This window comes from Vigna umbellata, chromosome 5 (assembly GCF_029865625.1).
Source record: "Vigna umbellata cultivar VRB3 chromosome 5, Vumbellata_1.0, whole genome shotgun sequence".
Classification (NCBI taxonomy): Eukaryota; Viridiplantae; Streptophyta; class Magnoliopsida; order Fabales; family Fabaceae; genus Vigna; species Vigna umbellata.
In genome coordinates, this window is record NC_142169.1 from 31,849,592 (window position 1) to 31,868,734 (window position 19,143).

At 28.4% G+C, this 19,143-nt stretch overlaps 2 protein-coding genes across 2 annotated transcripts; both read right to left on the minus strand.

Annotated features, from left to right (window-relative positions):
- Positions 1–2,454: 2,454 nt before the first annotated feature.
- On the minus strand, positions 2,455–3,097 carry LOC124836621 (systemic acquired resistance (SAR) regulator protein NIMIN-1-like protein). The gene has a single exon (XM_047311798.2). The coding sequence runs from the start codon at positions 2,946–2,948 to the stop codon at positions 2,586–2,588; it is 363 nt and encodes a 120-aa protein (XP_047167754.1). The 5' UTR covers positions 2,949–3,097; the 3' UTR covers positions 2,455–2,585.
- An 8,582-nt stretch (positions 3,098–11,679) lies between these two features.
- On the minus strand, positions 11,680–14,505 carry LOC124836607 (polygalacturonase At1g48100-like). The gene is made up of 6 exons (XM_047311782.2): positions 13,723–14,505; positions 13,452–13,619; positions 13,313–13,357; positions 13,034–13,241; positions 12,861–12,942; positions 11,680–12,424 (listed from the first exon to the last, which is right to left on the minus strand). Exons 1-6 carry the CDS (start codon positions 14,107–14,109, stop codon positions 11,923–11,925), a joined length of 1,392 nt encoding a protein of 463 aa, XP_047167738.1. The 5' UTR covers positions 14,110–14,505; the 3' UTR covers positions 11,680–11,922.
- Between the last annotated feature and the right edge of the window lie 4,638 nt (positions 14,506–19,143).

Consider the following 19,143-nt stretch of genomic DNA (forward strand, 5'->3'; position numbering starts at 1 on the left):
TCATAAATTATGATGCACGATAGAATTAGTAGGCTTAAGTAAAATAGTAAAACAAAATAACTTCATCCATTTATTAAAATATAAACTTAATTAAAAAGTACAAAAATTTGAATACTTAATACATGTAAAAATATATATAATAGAAACTCAATAAAAATATCCAATTCTATAAAGATTTTAAAATATAATTAAACTAATTTATTAATTTTTGTAACAATCATCTTAAAAATTATAAGATGATTTTAAATATCCTCACAACGATTTCAATATATTCTCTTACAATTTTTTTTTTTGCAAAATCATCATGAATAAGTATTCTCTGAAATAGTTTTCTTTATAAAGCATATAAATCAGTGAGAGACTTTAAAGGTGAGAAGAGGAGACCTTAGTCCTTCAAATATTTTTATATTTATTTAAATTAATATATAATTAAAACTATTTTTATATATTTATATAAATATTTTGCCATCTCTATCATACATGTGGAAGATACTCATACAAAAGTTACCCAATTTGCCTTGTACACAATGTACTGTAAATAAAAGTTTAAAACATCTGAAAATTCATATGTATAAATATTTTACTCTTTCCGAATATTTGTATATATGTATAAATTAGTATTTAAATAAAGTTTTTTTATATTATATATTATTTTACATCTTGATAACTTTTATACATCTACAACAAAATTTTAGGCATCCTTAAAATATGTCACTTGCATAAAAAGATAATTGAATGAATTTGAAAAAATTAATACTATAAAACCTGGTTTTAATTTAACTGCCGAATACTCCTTTGATAACTTGTAATTCCTCAAATATAACTTCATCAAAATCATAAAATATTATGATTTAGAACAACAAAAATAGATCTAAATTTGAAATATTGATTCAATCCGAACCACTTTAAATTAAATTGCATAAAATTTAAATTTTTAAAAATATGTTGATTAGATGACGAATTAAACACATTGAAGTGATTGTTTTTGGTGATTTCTTTTCTCCAAAACTGATATAATTCAGTTTGCCAGACTTTAAATTAAGGTATATTTAACCATTAATGACACAAGAATAAACTGATAATTATGTGCACATACATTCGATTTAGTTTTTCTTTCTTTCTTTTTCTACACATAAAAAACGATAAACTAATCATATTTACTTATGTGTTAATCATGTACCATGAGTTGGGTAGAGAATTTTTAAGAAAACATTCAATTATCATTTTATCTTATGAAAAAAAGTGTTTATTTCAAGGGTTCAATCCCTTCAAAGAGAAGGATGACAACTTAAAATAGAAACATAAAATGTAAGGTGTTTATGATTATTATTATTGATTATGAAGTAATTTTGGACCAATCACAGAATAATACGTAGAAGATATTAAAATGTTGTCAAAAAAATGTTCAAAGTATCATTATCCTAAAATGTAAAGTGATTAATTAAAATAATTAAGAACCAGAATTATGATTATATTTGCTTTACAGATGTTGCTACAGATTTAAGGGTGAAGAGAATCTAAATTTCTCTATGATTGCCTTCCGTGTCTTTATTTCTTTGTACAAAGAAAGAACAAAAGGACAAAAAAAGCAATGATTTTTAAAACATACATAAAAAATCCTAAATGAGGAGGTTCAACAAATTTTTTTAAAAGAAACTCTCTTTAAGCTTTTCGAGATTTCTTAAGTGACTAAAGGATTTGGTTTTACAGATCAAGTGTTAACACAATAAAATCAATCTCATTGTCATATACGCATAAGGTCTTCGAATATTTGAAGAAGATAAAATTTTAGAACCACCATAAACAATTAAAGTATTTTTCCTAAAAGTTTTATTATTCTCTGACTTAATTAATATGCATATTTAACTAGAAATAGATCCATTATTTTCGTTGTGTGTTATAAATGTGATTTATAACCTGACAACCTCAAGTAATTAACTCTATTAGGATTACGATGACTAAATCCTGTTAAATAAATTTGTGATTATAGCTACAAACTCGACGAACATCCATATCAATTAATTAACAAATATTAACATTTAAATATGGTTTATAAAACTCCGGATTGAATTTTAATTTTAATTTTTATAATTTTTTAAAATTAAAAACCATCACTTCTTTATTATGATATTATAATAAAGTAATTCTCTTTGTTGAAAAAAGTTAAATAACTATTCTAAATTATACCTACTATGATATAATAATAGTTGAATAAAAAGGTAGAGATTCATTCTAAATTTTAAATATTAATATTATAACACAATGTCAATCTGTATCACATTGAAAGAATTTTAAAATTTATAAAATAAATATCACTAACCTATATCTTAAACTCAATATTAAAGATTAAAACGATAAATTAAATATTTAGAGAAGTAAAAAAAAATTAAAAGAACTAAAATCAAATTTAAGACACTTTCAAAAAAAAATGATCTAAAATTTCGATAACAGATATAATAAAAAAATATTAAAAGAACTCATTTTAAAGGATATTATATACTTGGTTATAATCTTGAGAATCTTGAGATTCATACATGGAGAAGTTAAGGGCCAATAAATGATGGAAGAAAAAGGATGAGGTAATATTAGAGAGCGAGGTTAAGATCGAGAGAGTTATCGTGCAGGTGATGTTGGTCGTTCTTACGTTTTTTGAGAGTGAGACGAGGCGAAGGAGATGCAGTCGATGGAGTTGTCAAACGCAAAGGTTGTCCTCTGAATTCAACCTCGTTTGTGAAATCTTCCCACTCGAATGATGGCACCCAACCGCTCTGTTGTTCTGTCGGCACTTTCCTCTTCTTCTCACTCTTCTCTAATTCCTGCAACTCTTTTCGTCTCCGATCACGCGCGTCTCGGAACCTCCGCAGAAGCGCGTAAAACTCCTCCATCTTCATCATCTCTTCTTTTTCTTCCTTCTCCTCGTCTTTTCCCTTTCTCTTCTTGTCTTCCATGACTCTGCGTAATATATAATTAAAAGGAAAACCAGAGTTAACTAACAGAAAGAAAGAACATAAGAAGAAAGAAGAAGAGAATGAAAACAATGTCTATGTCCTGGTAGAGAGAGAGAGAGATGTTGGCAACTACCAAATTGGAAACTCTCTTAATTTTCCTTTTATAACCGTACTGGACCAATGTGGATTATGTCGTGTTCTTAATTTCGAGGGACCATAACTTAGATACCCATAAAATAAAATATAATCTAATACACAATTTAAAATATTAATATTTTAAATAGATTATTATATTATTAAATAGTTGTCGAGCAACGAAGTGATATCTTCTTATTTCATTCAAATTTTTAGTAATTATTTATGTCATTTCCAGGTTTAATTCAAATTCCAAATGAAATCGATTCAACATAATATTTTCATTCAATGTATTAATTGTAAGTTTATATATAATTAAATATTATAATTTATATAATTAAGGTTAAAATATATTTGAAGGTAAGTTATATCGAACATCAGTATAACATTAAATTAGAGAAAATATTATGTTATTAGTAAAGTTACCGTATTGTTACAAGGTATTTTTTAGATAATGATATTTTGAGAACATTTTTTTTTGACAACATTTTAATATCATCTAAGTATATTTTTTGATTGGTTTAAAATTACTCTACAATCAATAATAATAATCATAAACACCAATATAGACAAATAACAGAATGACACTTAGATGATGTTAAAATATTGTCAAAAAAACATTGTTAAAGTATCATTATCCGTAATTTTTTCGGATAAACTACAACATTTGATGGGATTGAGACTAATTCATATATAAGTAATGATATTTTGACCTATATTACATTTATTTATAGGAATAAAATAATTATAAAAAAATGAATTTTTTATTTGAAAAAATAAAAGGAAGAGTGAAAGATATTGAAAGGTAATACTAAATAAATATAAGAAATGTGTCAAATGTCATCGTTCTTGTTATATAAACTAAAATTTAAATTTTACATATATAAAATTCTTTGAAACTATATTAGGTTAAAACTTGCTTGTTCAAGATAAAATGAATTGTTTTTAAAAATTGTATGATAATATATTTATTTAATTTGTGTAAAACTATGATACATTTGATATTTTAATTTGAGTCATATATTTGTATGTAATATATATTTGTTTATTATTTATAATACTTTATCAATATTTATTAATAAATAATCTAATTTATAAAATATTAGTACTTTTATAATGATAATAACTTATAATTTTTTATTTTAATATACATAATTTTAATTTTAATCCACATCATAACAGTGATATAATTATTATATTTTAAAAAAAGTTATACATTTTTTAATATTAAATCATATTTTTCTAAAATAAGCATATTAACCTATCAAATGTATACCGACACATGTTGTACTCACGGAGCATTGGTGACAAGTTGTTTTTATATACCCAAGATAATTTTAAATTTATTGACGCATGACTTCAATTAATATATTATTTTATTTACATCACACAGTATATATATATATATATATTACTTTACTCAGGAAATCATTATTCTAGACATAATAATGCAACCCAGTAAAACAACTATTATAAAAAGGAATGTTTTGTTACTATTTAATTTGTCAAATCGGTCACGTATAAAAGTAAATAATAATAACAAAAGAAATAACTTTATTTATATAAGTAATGATTTTCTTGAAGCGTAAATTAAACGAAATACTGTAACAAATAATCGTACGATTTTTTGAAAGCTTAGAGAATGGAATTCAAATTAAATAGGGAATAAATATACTGTTAAAAGAGACTATAATTTAAAATTTCGTGAAACTTTGTTTCTGTAAGATTCTTTTTAAGTTTATGAAATAGATTATCTATTTTTTAAAGTTCATAATTTATATTTTGAGAAAATAGTGAAAAATAAATCAGGATTAACCACTCAGAATTTTGAATGGTGCTTTCTATTTTTAAAGCGTAGAAGTTGGTTGAGAAGTTCGTCTTGTATTCTTCAAGTTAGAAGTTGTGGTCTTGAAATGTGATGAATGTTGTGAATTGAAGTTGAAATTTATTTAATTAAATACACGGAGTTTTGATTTATCTGGGTTATAACTATTTTGAATCCAACTTAGATTTGGATTATAGAAATGTTATATTAAATTAGTCTAACAGATTTGAATGTGTATTGTATGATCACCAATCAGACGGATCGACCAATTTATAATAGTTAATAATGACAATTAATCTAAGTAATAACAATTATTAATTGGCAGATAATGAAAATAATAGTCATTGATTAACAATTAATAGGAATAATGTCATTTATTGGTAATAAATAAGTCAGACCTAGTGGTAGACTTAATATAATATTTATAAATATATGTTTGATAAAAAAGACAAATAATTTAACTATATTACTCATTTTCGTTATAAAATTATTGAGTAAATCACTAACTTGAGCATAAGAGTGTCTTTGACAGGTACCACTCCCATGGTTTGGACAAAGAGAAGAGAGGTCGAACAACGTATTTCGGATAACGTAGGATCATGAAAAAGTTTTTCAGTCTATCAAACAATTTTGAATACTTTGAGTAAGAAATCTCAAAATATACCGAAGATAGAATGTGAAATTGGTTAACTAATACGAAGATCATTATTTAGGTTGTATAGAATTGTTGAAGAAATATTGAGTGTGGTACAAACAAATTGTATTTTTGATAAGTTATTTGAATGTTTATTTATTTTTATGTAGTTTAAGATTTATTTTTTATTAATAAAACTGTATTGTGTATTTGGTATTGTTTATTTTAAAATGCAAGACATATATTTATTTTTGTAAACTGAAATATTTACATGGTAATTATTGTAATTTCATAAATACTAATTTAGAATGGAATAAAGTGATGATATGATTTGGTATTTTTCTCTTTTTGTAATAATATATTCGAATTGAGTGGTTGACTATTTTCCCGTATTTGGTTGGACATGAGAGAAGGGCATAACAGTAAATGTGGTGAATTGGAGTCACGTCAGCATGTTAATCGCGGAGATGATGATGGTAAAAAGTGAGACAGCCAACAACTTAATCAGAACACAATGCGAAATAAATGGTTGTTACTGATAGCTGACGTATCATTTTTCGCGTCACGCTTTCTTACTACCTTGCGCTTCGTGTGATGTGTGCTGTCTCTCTCCTCAGATTATATTTTTGTTAAGTGAGTTAATCTCACTCAACTTAGTTTATTCGGTTAATGTGTATCGTGTTTTTTTTTTATAAACTAATTAGTTTATATTTCAACATTCTCAATCTTTCTTTTATCATATCTATTTTTTTAAAACGATTTAATGTTTATCTTCTTTTTTTCAACATTAAATTAATGATGAAATAAATGTTTACATTGTTAAAATTAATTCAAATAATCTTGTAAACTTACAATTTAGTAGAATTGTTTATGAAGTAAGGTTTACATTAATAATTTAAATCTAAATCAACTCATTTATTTTATGTTTTGAATTAATTTTGACAAAGTTTCACTTATTAACTCACTTAACGTCTTAAACTATATTTCGTTAAAATCATGCTATTTTTAATTAAATTTATACTTAAAATTATTATTTTGTAAAAAAAAAAAATTAATGTTGATCTAATTATTTCAATCCAATTAAACTCATTTAACAATATATTAAGTTGAATTGAGTTTAACGTAAATAAATACAAATTTCATTAAATGCAATCCGATAAAATTTTAATAATTGTTTTGTTGAGTATAATCAAATTTTATCAAATACAAATTATCAATATCTCTGTAATTGACTCAAAAGAACGCGTTGAGAAAAAACAGAGTATATCATAGTTGAGTAAGTATCGGGCAACATAATTAAATTAAAAATATTTGGAATATATAAGTGTGCAAAGATACCGTTTAGGAGTTTAAAAAAATATATTTCTTTTTCATTATAAATTGTATTAGATTATATTAAAAAATTATAACTTCTTTAAACTTCAACGCATTAACTAATTTTTAAAATCAACATACATGTGTATGTAAATATAAATATAAATGACTGAATAATCATATTTAGCAAACAAAAGACTAAAAGCTAAAGTGAGGTTTATTTTAAGACTAGTGATATTGTTACAATAGTTGATATGTAATGTTAAATTATATTGGACACTCTATCAAAACTGGATAGTTTCTTTTACTTACACCTCTTTTGGCAAATGCGCCAGAAACTACATAGAAAACTAACTGCGGAAGTAAAATACATAAAGCATAAAGAAATGATGATTTAGGATTGAGCAAATTACCAGTGTTTTAGAATTTGTTTATTGAAAAAGGAAAATAGGAATGAATTCAGAAAAAAAAAATATAGTGGTGCATGAAAAGAAATAATTATTGATGTGGTCCAAGCCTACTTATTAGGAAGGGAGAAATAAGTGGTTTTCAAGAGAAAAGTAAATTATGAAAGTTGTGGATCTAAATTATTTAAGAGTATTCAGAAGTGGAGTTTAAAACTCACGAGCATGGCCCGACAACCATGGAACAAAATGTCCACATAGATCTTGTTAAGAAAGGGTCAAATCATGATTCTGATATCATATTAAGAAGTGGACTTTAAACCTAACTCAACCCCACAAAACCAGTTTGTATAGTGAGGTTTGCACTACTTATATATTATAATTTGACCATATCTCTATTCGATGTGGGACTTCCAACACACTCCCTTCACGCAGGTAAAGACATCTCGAGCGTGAGTAAAATTAATGGGTGGTTCGATAGTGACCCGACAACGGGTGGAACAAAATATCCACATAGATCTCGTTAGGATAGGCTCGAACCATGACTCTGATACCATATTAGAAAGTGGACATTAAGTCTAACTCATCCCCACACAACCAGCTTGTATAGTAAGGTTTGCACTGCTTATATATTATAAATTTGTCTTATCTCTAGTCGATGTGGCATTGAAATAATTTAATATATATATATATATATATATATATATATATATATATATATGTGTGTGTGTGTGTGTGTGTGTGTGTGTGAGTACACACCTTTCCTTTTAAATCGATTTTTGTGAGATTAAGTTAGACTTAAAGTTCACTTTTTAACATAATATTGAAATCATGAATTAGAATTCATCCTAACAAGATTTATGTTTGTTAGACATATCATTTCACCCTATTTAATCCTACATATGTGGGATTAGAAGTTCCATATATGGATTCAATTTATTTTAAATTCTATTTCTTTTATTAGAATAAACAATTAATTTATTCCAATTCAACTTTGTATATCCATTCTTCTACTTTGATAACTTTATCACTAAAATATAATGATCATTAAAATTAAAAATGATTATTATGATTTAATCATATACAAAATAATTTTAAATACATTTTTTTATGTAAGTTCGCTTTATATTATTTTTTATTTTTTATTGAGAAACTAAATATTTTTCTTCTTCAAATTTAATTTTGATATATTTTTTAAGAAACTTCAATTTAACTTTACTTAAAGCAACATGATAATATGAAATTCTAAAAAAATAATAACACTTTCCTTAAAAAACAAGAAGCAAAAAGTTACCCAAAATCCATTTAAAATATTTTTTACAATATTGTTTTAAAATATTACAATTAGAATATTATATATATATATATATATATATATATATATATATATATATATATATATATATATATAAATTTACGCTAAGAGAGCTTCTTTTGGTTTATTTACTTACAACAAATTCATGAGATGAAAATGTTATGACAAATTTCTATGTCATAAAAATGTTTCTAATTATTTTCAATTCAATTTATAGTAATTTCTGTAATAATATTTAATAATATATTTTTCCTCTTACTCTCATTACTCACTACCATCTTTTGGATGCATTCTAGGATGTCTTTTATGTCAGAATTTTAGAAATAATACTGTGTCACAAAACATCCTTATTTAAAATAAGTATATATATATATATATATAATATTATTCCAATAGTTAAAGCAGAAAAGAAAAGTCTGTTATAGTGACAACAAGTATAATTAGTTTATGGATGTAGTTAATTGAGTCTGATTAAAGCTGTTAAAAAGGAATCTAAAATTTATATTACAAAACGAGTCCTTCGACGTGTATACATACTAATGGGATTTGGATTAGTAGTAGTAGCTACCTAAAGTCTGATATTCATTTTACTTCAACACAGATGGAATTATTATCAGATTGAATCAGAATATATTATACACTTTTCGTGGACTACATGGTGAATCCAAATTCTTAGCGCCATGTATTTTCTTTTGAATCTTTCATCTTCACACACTCCACTTCACATCCATTTTCATCTTCACATCCACATATTGTGCCCAGAAATGTCCACCATCCCCTCAATGGCTTTGTGTACATTTTTTTTTCCTGCATAAGATATTTCACGATCTGCTCTCTCTGTTCATTTTCTGTGTGGCTCTCATTCTCCCTCTCTTTTGTTTTCTGCTTTTTCTTCTTTTCCAAACAGTCTCCTGGAGCATCATAATGGTTATGGAAAGTGGTATTTGTATGCTATCTTTAGATGTCATTTCTTAGAAAATAAGAAATAAAGTATTAGTTAATGAGATTGATCGAAGTGGGAATCATGAGATGCCGTAAAATGTCCTAGATTCTTTTCTCACTTTTTTTGTTAGCTTTATATAGTTTGAACTTTATTCCATACCCACATTCATGCGACGTCCTTTCATTAATCATTCAGGAGTTAATGCACCTTCTCCTTCTTGGAACCTGCAGATATTTTACAAAAGGAAGACAAAAGAAATTACAAGAAAAGCCCTACCTACTCAAAAACACCATATACTCATAACTCATTAGACTCAATACCTATGCTACACTAACTATCTCGAGCCAATGAAATCAGGTTAATATTAGTTGTAAATCATTTCAATAATTTGCTAAGGCTTATATGTTCATTCATACCCCAGTAGCACTGATATGGAAAAGGCTTTTTTCAGAGTTTGGATAGACGTGTATGTGCATTAATTGCTTCTAACTGATGTTTGTGACTCGTGTAATTGCAGCAGAAAAAGTATGCAGAAAGATGAATCATGACGTGAACTGGATTTGGAAGAAGAATGTTCACTGCTCTGCAAAACAATAATCAGTGGACTACAGAAGTGGAGCAGAAAAAAGAAAGAAGAATGTGCTGAATTGTTATTTTGTAAAGCATTTGATCTATATCAATACACACGCACGCACTCATTGATTCTCTTCTCATCCAATTAACAGCAGTAGCTACTATGTCATATATGTGCTTGTAGCAATAATAGCAAACAAAATTGAAGACAAAAAAATTGATTCAATTTGAGGATGCTTTCTTGTGAACTATACTTTTGGAGATCTCACCAGAATCTCTAATTAAGACGTTAGTGGGGTGGTATAAGCGTCTGACTACAGCACCTAATTAATTATACGATGAGAAAAAAAAAAGTTATTCTTTAGATGTTGAGACCATTAGTCTATAAAGAAAGCTATCAACAAAATAAAGCTGCCCCTCGTTGTGCTGGTATTAGATTATATGACATGACTTGACTTTAAGAGAAAAAGCTTAGCTGCTATATGAAGATGCCCTTCGATAACTCTTCTCATTCATTATATATGGGATGACAATGCGGCCGTTCGAGTTTAAGTCCAGTTCATATAACTTGTTATGTTAATTACGAAGAATATGGTTAGAAGTGTACTTTAAGTCTAATTCAATCTCATAAAACCAGTTTATAGGGTGAAGTTTGCATCCACTTATAAACTATGAATTGGGTTATCTTCTTGACGTGGGACTTCCAACAAGTATGAGGTATGATTAACGTGGACACCGAGTATGCATGACTGAAAAGGGAATTTGACTCAACTTCCACACGAAATTTGTGAAGCAGGGTGATGGGGGCACAAATCCTCTTGAAATCACTCACGCTCACTAAAAACTATGTTATTATATCTGATACTACTTTTTCTGCTTTGATTTCCGGAACTCTCTCCATATTTAACTACATTCTTTTTGTTTGTTTACACTCTTGTCAGTCATCGTCATGCAGACACAAATGCCAAGGTGGTATTGGAATCTCTCCAAGTTTCTGATTAAATATATAGTGAACTGATCATTCATCCTGGACCATGTTTTATAAACTTTCCGTGGGAGACAAAAGTTTGGTGCTTCTGTTAAAGCATTAGGTTCTATAAAAAGAAACAGCAAATTCATCAAGTCTCAGACTTTTGGTTTGCTAAAATAGCGTGGTATCATTCATAAACAATTCAACACCAGTGTTTCTTTCTTATATATATAGGATATATATCCAATGGACACAAAGGAATGTGAAAAATGGGGATACTGGGATGTCAGGAATGGAAAGCTATTCTAGACCCTCCATCAGCCCACTTAATCACCGTTTATTGTTAAAAAGTAATGGAGTTTTTACAACCAAATCTTATGCTTTCTTCTGCAATTAGAAACTTTTTAAACAAAATATATACATATTGAGAATCATGTGGGAGGAATGAGTAGGAAATTATTTATGACAAGTTGTCTGATGAATCTCAATCTCTGATTGTTAGAAACTATCTATTACAGAAGTGCAATTCCTATATTAACAAAAAAACACCATATAACCAACACATTTTTAAGTGTCTTTTTTTCAATCATGTTAACTCCGTCCTTTGAATTTGTAATCAGGATTTAATTCAAGCTCATATACAGCAATGAATGAAGCAATTAAGTTCAAACGCCAATCATTCCAGAATAATCACACGACATATAGTTTACAATTGGGGAGGAGTATAAAAAACACAACTCCTCAACAATCACAAGATAATTAGAGTGAACATCATGCTATGTATTCCCTAAAGGCCTAATCACTTCCAAGTAATAAATTATGTACATGCTCACATTTTTGTCCTACAGAGAAAGCAATGGGTCAGCAACGAGTTATGTCAAAGTCTGACACGGATTGAGGAGTGCCCTCGAGCAAGCATGAGATTGGTGGAATGGTTAGTGTCTCCAAATCTCCATATGCATTCCAGCAGAAAGGGTCATGCACTATGTCTCCTTCAGCTGGAAGAAGCTCAATTTCTGAGAGTGTTAAGTTGGTGCATGGGACAGAGTCACTGCAAGCAAAACGCATTGGGGGGCTCCTTATATCATAAGTACCCCTTATGTTTGTGTAAATAATATTTGATACAGATACTGCAGAGGTCTTGTTGGTGCAATCCTTGGTGAGGCAGTAGAATTGGTCAATTATGATTGGATTTCTTACACTAACCATATGAATATTGTTGAATGTCACTCCAGACACTGATCCTGATCCACCTTGCCAAGTCTTGATCCTAACCCCATTATCTGTCATTTTTATGAGTGAATCTCTCACCACAATGTTTGAAACACAGGCTCGAGAGTTGTGATTCCCCAGACTACCAATGCTGCATAAGTTATACAGATAACAGCTATGTCATAGAAGCCCCTTAAGCCATATTGAAAATTACCATTATTTTAGAATATAACTTCTTTTTTGACGAGTTTAATGTTTCTTAGTTTTTAATCAATTGTAAAGAATATGTTGTATTAAAAAGAATGTTAGTATCCCACTTCAACTTTTTTATTTTTTGTCACAAAGCGCCCTTCAAGCTTAAATTCTAGTTTATTTTTCAGTAACTTGAGATTTTCAGACACTTAGTTGCAAACATGGTGCTAGAGTTTTTGTGACAGAGTAATCTAAAGTGCCATGAAACAAAAGTTAAGGGAGTATTTGGCTTATTGTCTGTTTTAAAGGAAAGTTTTTTTTTTTTTTTGCCATAATTCATAGTTACCCAACAGATGAGGAGAATAAAACTTTTTCTGAAAGCAAAGAATAGTTACCTAATTCCATGACCAGGTCCACATGTAATGTTCTTAATATCGACATCATTGCAGCCGGATCCAATGGAAACACAATCATCACCTTTAGAAGATAATAATTCACCAAACAAACATTAATAATGCCTTTTTGATGCAAAAGCAGTGAAGAGTTGGAAGAGTTTTTCGTGTCTAACCATTAGAAATAACAGAATTGTATATTTTCACTTCATTTGAATTTTCTATGTGAATTCCATCAGTATTGGGGCTAAGTTTTGGAGCTGTTATGTAGATTGATTCTATGTGGACGTTTTTGCAGCCATCAAATCTGAAATGGAACTGGGGGCTGTTCTTTATCCTTAGTCCATGCACAGTCAAGTTGGAACTCATAAAAAACCTTATGGCCTGCATCATGCAGAATTACACTCAATCACAATGAAAAGTATACAAATAGAAGAAAGGGTTTGAAGGCTCACAATTGGGCTATCACAGGGTCCAGGGAGTGTTGTCCCATTAGGTCCCTGAGTCATTTATTGGTAGGGAACATGTGTTAGAGGCTGCATGAAGGACTCAAATTGTTGAAAAAATAAAGCAAACATTCAAATGGATTAGTACCTTGTGAGGCTTACATGGGAGGTCCCACCATTTTTCTCCTCTCCCATCTATTAAACCACTTCCTTCCAGTGACATTCCATTGATTCTATAAAACACCAACCATTGGTGCCTACTGTTGTTCTTTGGCCAATATTCGGGTCCATCAGGTGGCATAAGAGTTCCATGAACCTTATCCACATATTTGAGCCAGAAAAGTCCATTAGTAAACTTTACCCTTAAAAAATGCAAGAAGCAAAGGGCCAAAAGTTGCAAAATAAGTATACATTATTACCTTCAACACCATGAAACTTTGACAAGGACCAGTGAAGATAGTGGACTGAATGAGGAAAGAGAAACCTTGAGGTACAAGAATAGCATTAACTGCTGATTCACTCTGGCAAGCAGTGTCCCATGCCATCTTAAATGACTCTGTATCATCTGTTTTTCCATCTCCTATTGCTCCAAATGTTCGTACATCCAAAACCACAGAAGAATTGCTATTGTTCTCATTAGGAGGAGGGGTAGGAGGTGCAGGATTTGAATGTTTAGAAGATTTATGAGAATGTGAGTGCTTGTGTTTTGTATGAGAATGATGCCTGGCTTGGACCAGAAGAAATAAAGTAAGGAAAAATGAAGAGAATGCTAGTGGTGAAATAGGAGAATGCTTCATTCTGAACATTTTTATCAGGGAGCGAAAAAACAAAGAAAAGAAGGAAAACTAAGCAAAAGAAACAAGGAAAGAGAGTCTAAAACTTAGAAAACCTGAGACCGATTGGCTTAGTCATTCACTGCCAATAACTGGGAGAATGAAAACAGTACTTTTAATTTTTGACTGACTAATTAGAGCCTGAGTTATGGGGAGTGGAAATAAAGCAGTGTGTCTGGTTTTGTAGCACGAGTGAGCACTATGAGCACTAGAGCACAAGTTGCAATAAGTTTTAACTGAGTTTGGCCTTTGGAGTGCATGCAGAATCGAAAAGCTTAAGTTTCTATATATAATAGCAAATCATAGTGGAAGGTCTGCTAAAGTTTCATCTTCACGTTACCAATTTTTATAATGGCTTTCGTAGTGAGAAACGACAAATAACCCATAGCATTGGCCTTCCTTTAACAATGTGGAGTCTGCATATGACTGTTCTGAAAAGAACCGAAACGGAATAACGAGATTTCAGATTAGTGGGTAGTCGATAAGCCTCCCATGTTCTTCCCATAACATAACTGCCACTTTCTTTTTGCCCCAGATTTTCTTAATTATTCTATAATATTTACGTGCATAATTAATGAATCAGTTATACATACACACGTTGTTGAAGCTAAACCTCTGCGTATGTAAAATCATTTGTATATGGCTAAGGAAAAAATTACAGACATGCAAATAACCTCTTTCAAGCACTCACAGAAAAATAACATAGTTGGTTGTTCTGGTTTAACAATAGGAGGAATGCTTCATTAAAAAATGCTGTGAGCATACTAGAAAATACATTAGTAATATCATATGTCAGTTGTAAGAATGTGTGACTTTAATTCTTGTGAATACACAGTATTTTATGTCTGAAACGTCAATCACTGAGAAGATGAAAATTCATCTTTCTGTTTTTGTTCCAGTCTATAAGAGGTAGAATTTTCCCAGTTTCTTTCTTGAGCAGCTGAAATGGTGTGACTAATTCGGGTGAGGGTTTTTCAATTCCTAGCGCTACTGATAGCCAATGATGCCAATTTGGTATTTTTGTCAGCGATGGTCTCAATGGCTACTCGAGTGTGTTGGGCAAGGCTTTTTGATTGTTTTTCCATTGACATTAGACACCACATTCAGTGGATCGTGATTCCAAAGCACCAATGATAATCCAAAAACTGCGTTTAGCATGCAAAAAAGTTAACTGCTGAAACCCAATCCAATTCTTCAATGGTTTTTGCTTTAAAAGCCGAAAGAGAAAAGTGGACGGTCAAAGTGTGCTGCACTCATCCACTGTCAATTTCTTAATCCAAATATAACTACAATACAGGTTTTACTATGCACTCTTTTCAATTATTTATTTTAACTTTAATTTTATAATATTTTTTGTGATTTTTTATTTATTTAATGAATTTTCTTTTTCTCTTTTTTAATTTTGAATAGTTTTCAATTAATATAAAAGTGTCTTAAAATAAATGTATATATAGAGTATAGCCAGCCAGCAACGTTCTAAAATAGAATTGTAAATATATTAATTTAAACAAATATTCTATTTATATACAATTACATTACATGTGTCATGTCATAATATTGTCTTTTATCGTTAGTAGCACCCTTTAAAATGTATTCATTTATTTAAATAGGTATTCTGTTAAGTACACTCGTTATATTCTATTCTATCATTTTTTATTGATTCTCTTAAAAGTTGTTAAGAAATTAATTATTTTAATTTTAATATTTTTATCTGCGCAATTTAATTGTGTATAGCATTTGAATCTTAACTTTACAAAAATGAAATAAATTAGGAAAAGCATGTCGTAAATATGGGTACTCTGGAAAACTTTGGCCTCTGATTACCATACTGGTAAAACGGGACCCGATGTGGTGGAAATTAAATGTTTGAGCCATGGTCAAATTTGTCTTTGGTGGGAAAAGATGGTGTTTTTTAATGAAAGTGATAATTAATATTCAACAGCACTTGTTCATGAATGAAGACACTATTATAAAAATAGTATCGCTATAAAAAAGAAAGACCACTCCGAAAGGGACGTGTAGAGGAAAAATAATGTCGAACAAAATATATACGTATGTCTTTAAAAAAATATTATTCAATTGATTTATTTGCTAATATTGTTAAAGGGTGGAGTGAAAGAGTTAACTTTAAATTTAAGTTAACTTTATAAAATAGGTGATATTTGAATCCATTTATATATTCTAAACTGATTTATTGTAGGTGAAATAATATATCTAATAAATAACACATATTGCTAGAATAAATTCTATATGAAATTAAGAAGTGAACTTTAAGTCTAATTTAACTTCACAAAATCGGTTTATAAGGTGTCGTTTGTATCCATTTCTATATTCTAAATTGACCTTATCTCGTAGATATATGACTTCCAACCGTTATAGTTATAATTCCTGGTATTCAGAAAAATGGTTAAGAATATTATGATTTAAGATCTAATGGAATCAATCAATCACTTTTTTATTTATTTTATTGTTAAGAAAATAATAAATCTTTTATTATTTTTAGTTTAGTTGAAATAAATTATATAATGAAACAATTCAGAAAATTCAATTAATCTCTCTACTGATCTCCCCGTAAGCAATATGTTTCTCTTTTAAAAGCATTCTTATTATCACGTGGTTACCATCATTTCTTTAATTTAGTTTATGTCCAATCCTTGGGGGTTAAATTTATATTCTTAATTATGAGTCCTAACCCTTAGGTAAACAAAATTAGTAAGAACAAAATTTTAGAAACTACCATATATGCATAAAATTATTCCTATATAGGTTCAATAATGAACAATTATTAAATTGAAATAATCAAAGTCCAACTTTAATTTTGAAGTTTCGCATTGCTTACATTTTGTCTTATGTTAAAAAGCTAAAAAGAATAGCATGTTCCTACACATTTCCTTTTAAACAATTAAAAACATAAATAAAAAAAGGAAACATACAATTGATATCAGTAATTTTCTCAGAACATTCTAGTTGATGTCTTCAACAGTGTGAAAAAGACTCCATTACATATTTTGTAAATTTATCGTTGGTAGGGACAAGAACAAACTCCATCAGGTGCACTTTCTACCATGAATTAAATTTTTATTCAAAATTATAAATCATAGGTTCATTACATAAACTGAAACTACTAATTAAAACAATTTCACACTTACGTAGTAACATCTAATTATCAAACACCTTACTAAACATTTGTTGATTTTAATGTTTAAGTAATTGACAATATACACAACTTTTATTAACTTTATATAATTATCAAACTCAAATATTTATATCTTATATCTCAGTGTTATATCTTGCTATTTATTACGATTTTTTTGGAGTCTTTGATGTCATATTGTTCTTATTATGTGCATAATTCAAAGAGACTTTTTTTTTTTTATTTAGTCTCCATTAAAGTCTTCGTAAAGCCATTTCAAGGTATTAATGCTTTCTAAATAATCACGTATTCGCAGCAGCACTATTTTAAAAAAAAAAAAATATGAACCGTAACTTTAGCACAAGAATTTACAGCAAAATATGTAGAGAAAAGTAGGATGCGTTTGGTTTAACTTAACATAATTAGTAGAAAATGATAAGAAAAATGTCGTATGTAATAAATAATAAATATTATTTTTTATATAAAAATTTCTATAATTTATGATAATTTTCAACTTAAATAGATAATAAAATTCACACAAATATAAAGAATTTTTTTTTTATTTTTTATTAAATAGTTGGTGTGTAACAAAAATTTAACATAAAGATATACAATTGTTAAAACTAGATTTCATTCGTTCTGATGCCTTCATAAACATTTTAATTTCATATAAGTTAAAATCAATTCACAAGAATACTCAAACTCTATTCTTAGTGATTTTTAACCTATAACTCATCGAGTTCTAATTCTTTGGATCATTAACAAACAATCATGCATCAACTTCAAGAGTCTTAAGATTACTAAATGAATCATGTTTTATCCCTAGGTACAAGCTTCATTAGGCACTCAATTTCAATTTTAGGTTCAAAAAACATTTTTCAACATCTCAAAAACCATAAATCATGTATGGGTGGCCAAAACAAACATTAAACATAAAAATCAAATACTAACATTGAAATGTTAAAACATATGCACATAAATTACATAAGAATTCAGTTCATTATATTTAATCTCAACAAATAGCTTTATCCATGGTGGAGAACTTAAGATTTATAAATTGAAGAAATAGAAAAGAAATGGAAGCCACAGAAAATATGTAAAGCCCTTTCTCAAGGTTCTTGATAGTTTCTCTATGTTCTAATTGCACATTGCCTTCACATTAATACCTCCAATTTGTAGATCATCTCCCTTATCAACCCCAAAAGGAAAAAAAATATCATGGATGAAGATTGAAGACTTAAGAAGGAGTGACAAAGCTTCCTCGTAGCTTAAACAACCTCCAAGGGACACTCTCAATCACTCTAGGTGGAGAAAAATTGTGGAAAGAAGAGAATTAACCAAACTCTCACAAAAGACATGTATAGACATTCAATTTTGCTATGTCAACAATGTTACCATTGGACACCATTAGTTAAAATAGAAATAACACGCGTTTTGTGAAGGCACATCGTCATCCCCATGATTCTTTGAAGTTAAATCTATCTTTTGACTTTGTAATGCTAGATGTGATTCCACTTGTATTTTCAAATCAATATTTTCTTATCTAATTATACTTGAAGTTTAGCTTGTAAGGAAAATTAATATAAATTAACTAAAATAGAAAACAATAGAAATTTGATAGTTTAGCTTGTAAGGAAAATTAATATAAATTAACTAAAATAGAAAACAATATAAATTTGATAAGAAATAGAATTGATTTTATTCACAAGTTTTAACACAAATAATAAGTAAAAAAATAACGTTATCAAATTTCTGATAGAATTTGTTAATCTAACATGGAGATCTTATATTAATTAAATATTAACTTAATTTATAATATATAAATGCATATAAACTTCATTTATAAACTAATTATATAATACCTATAGTTGAAT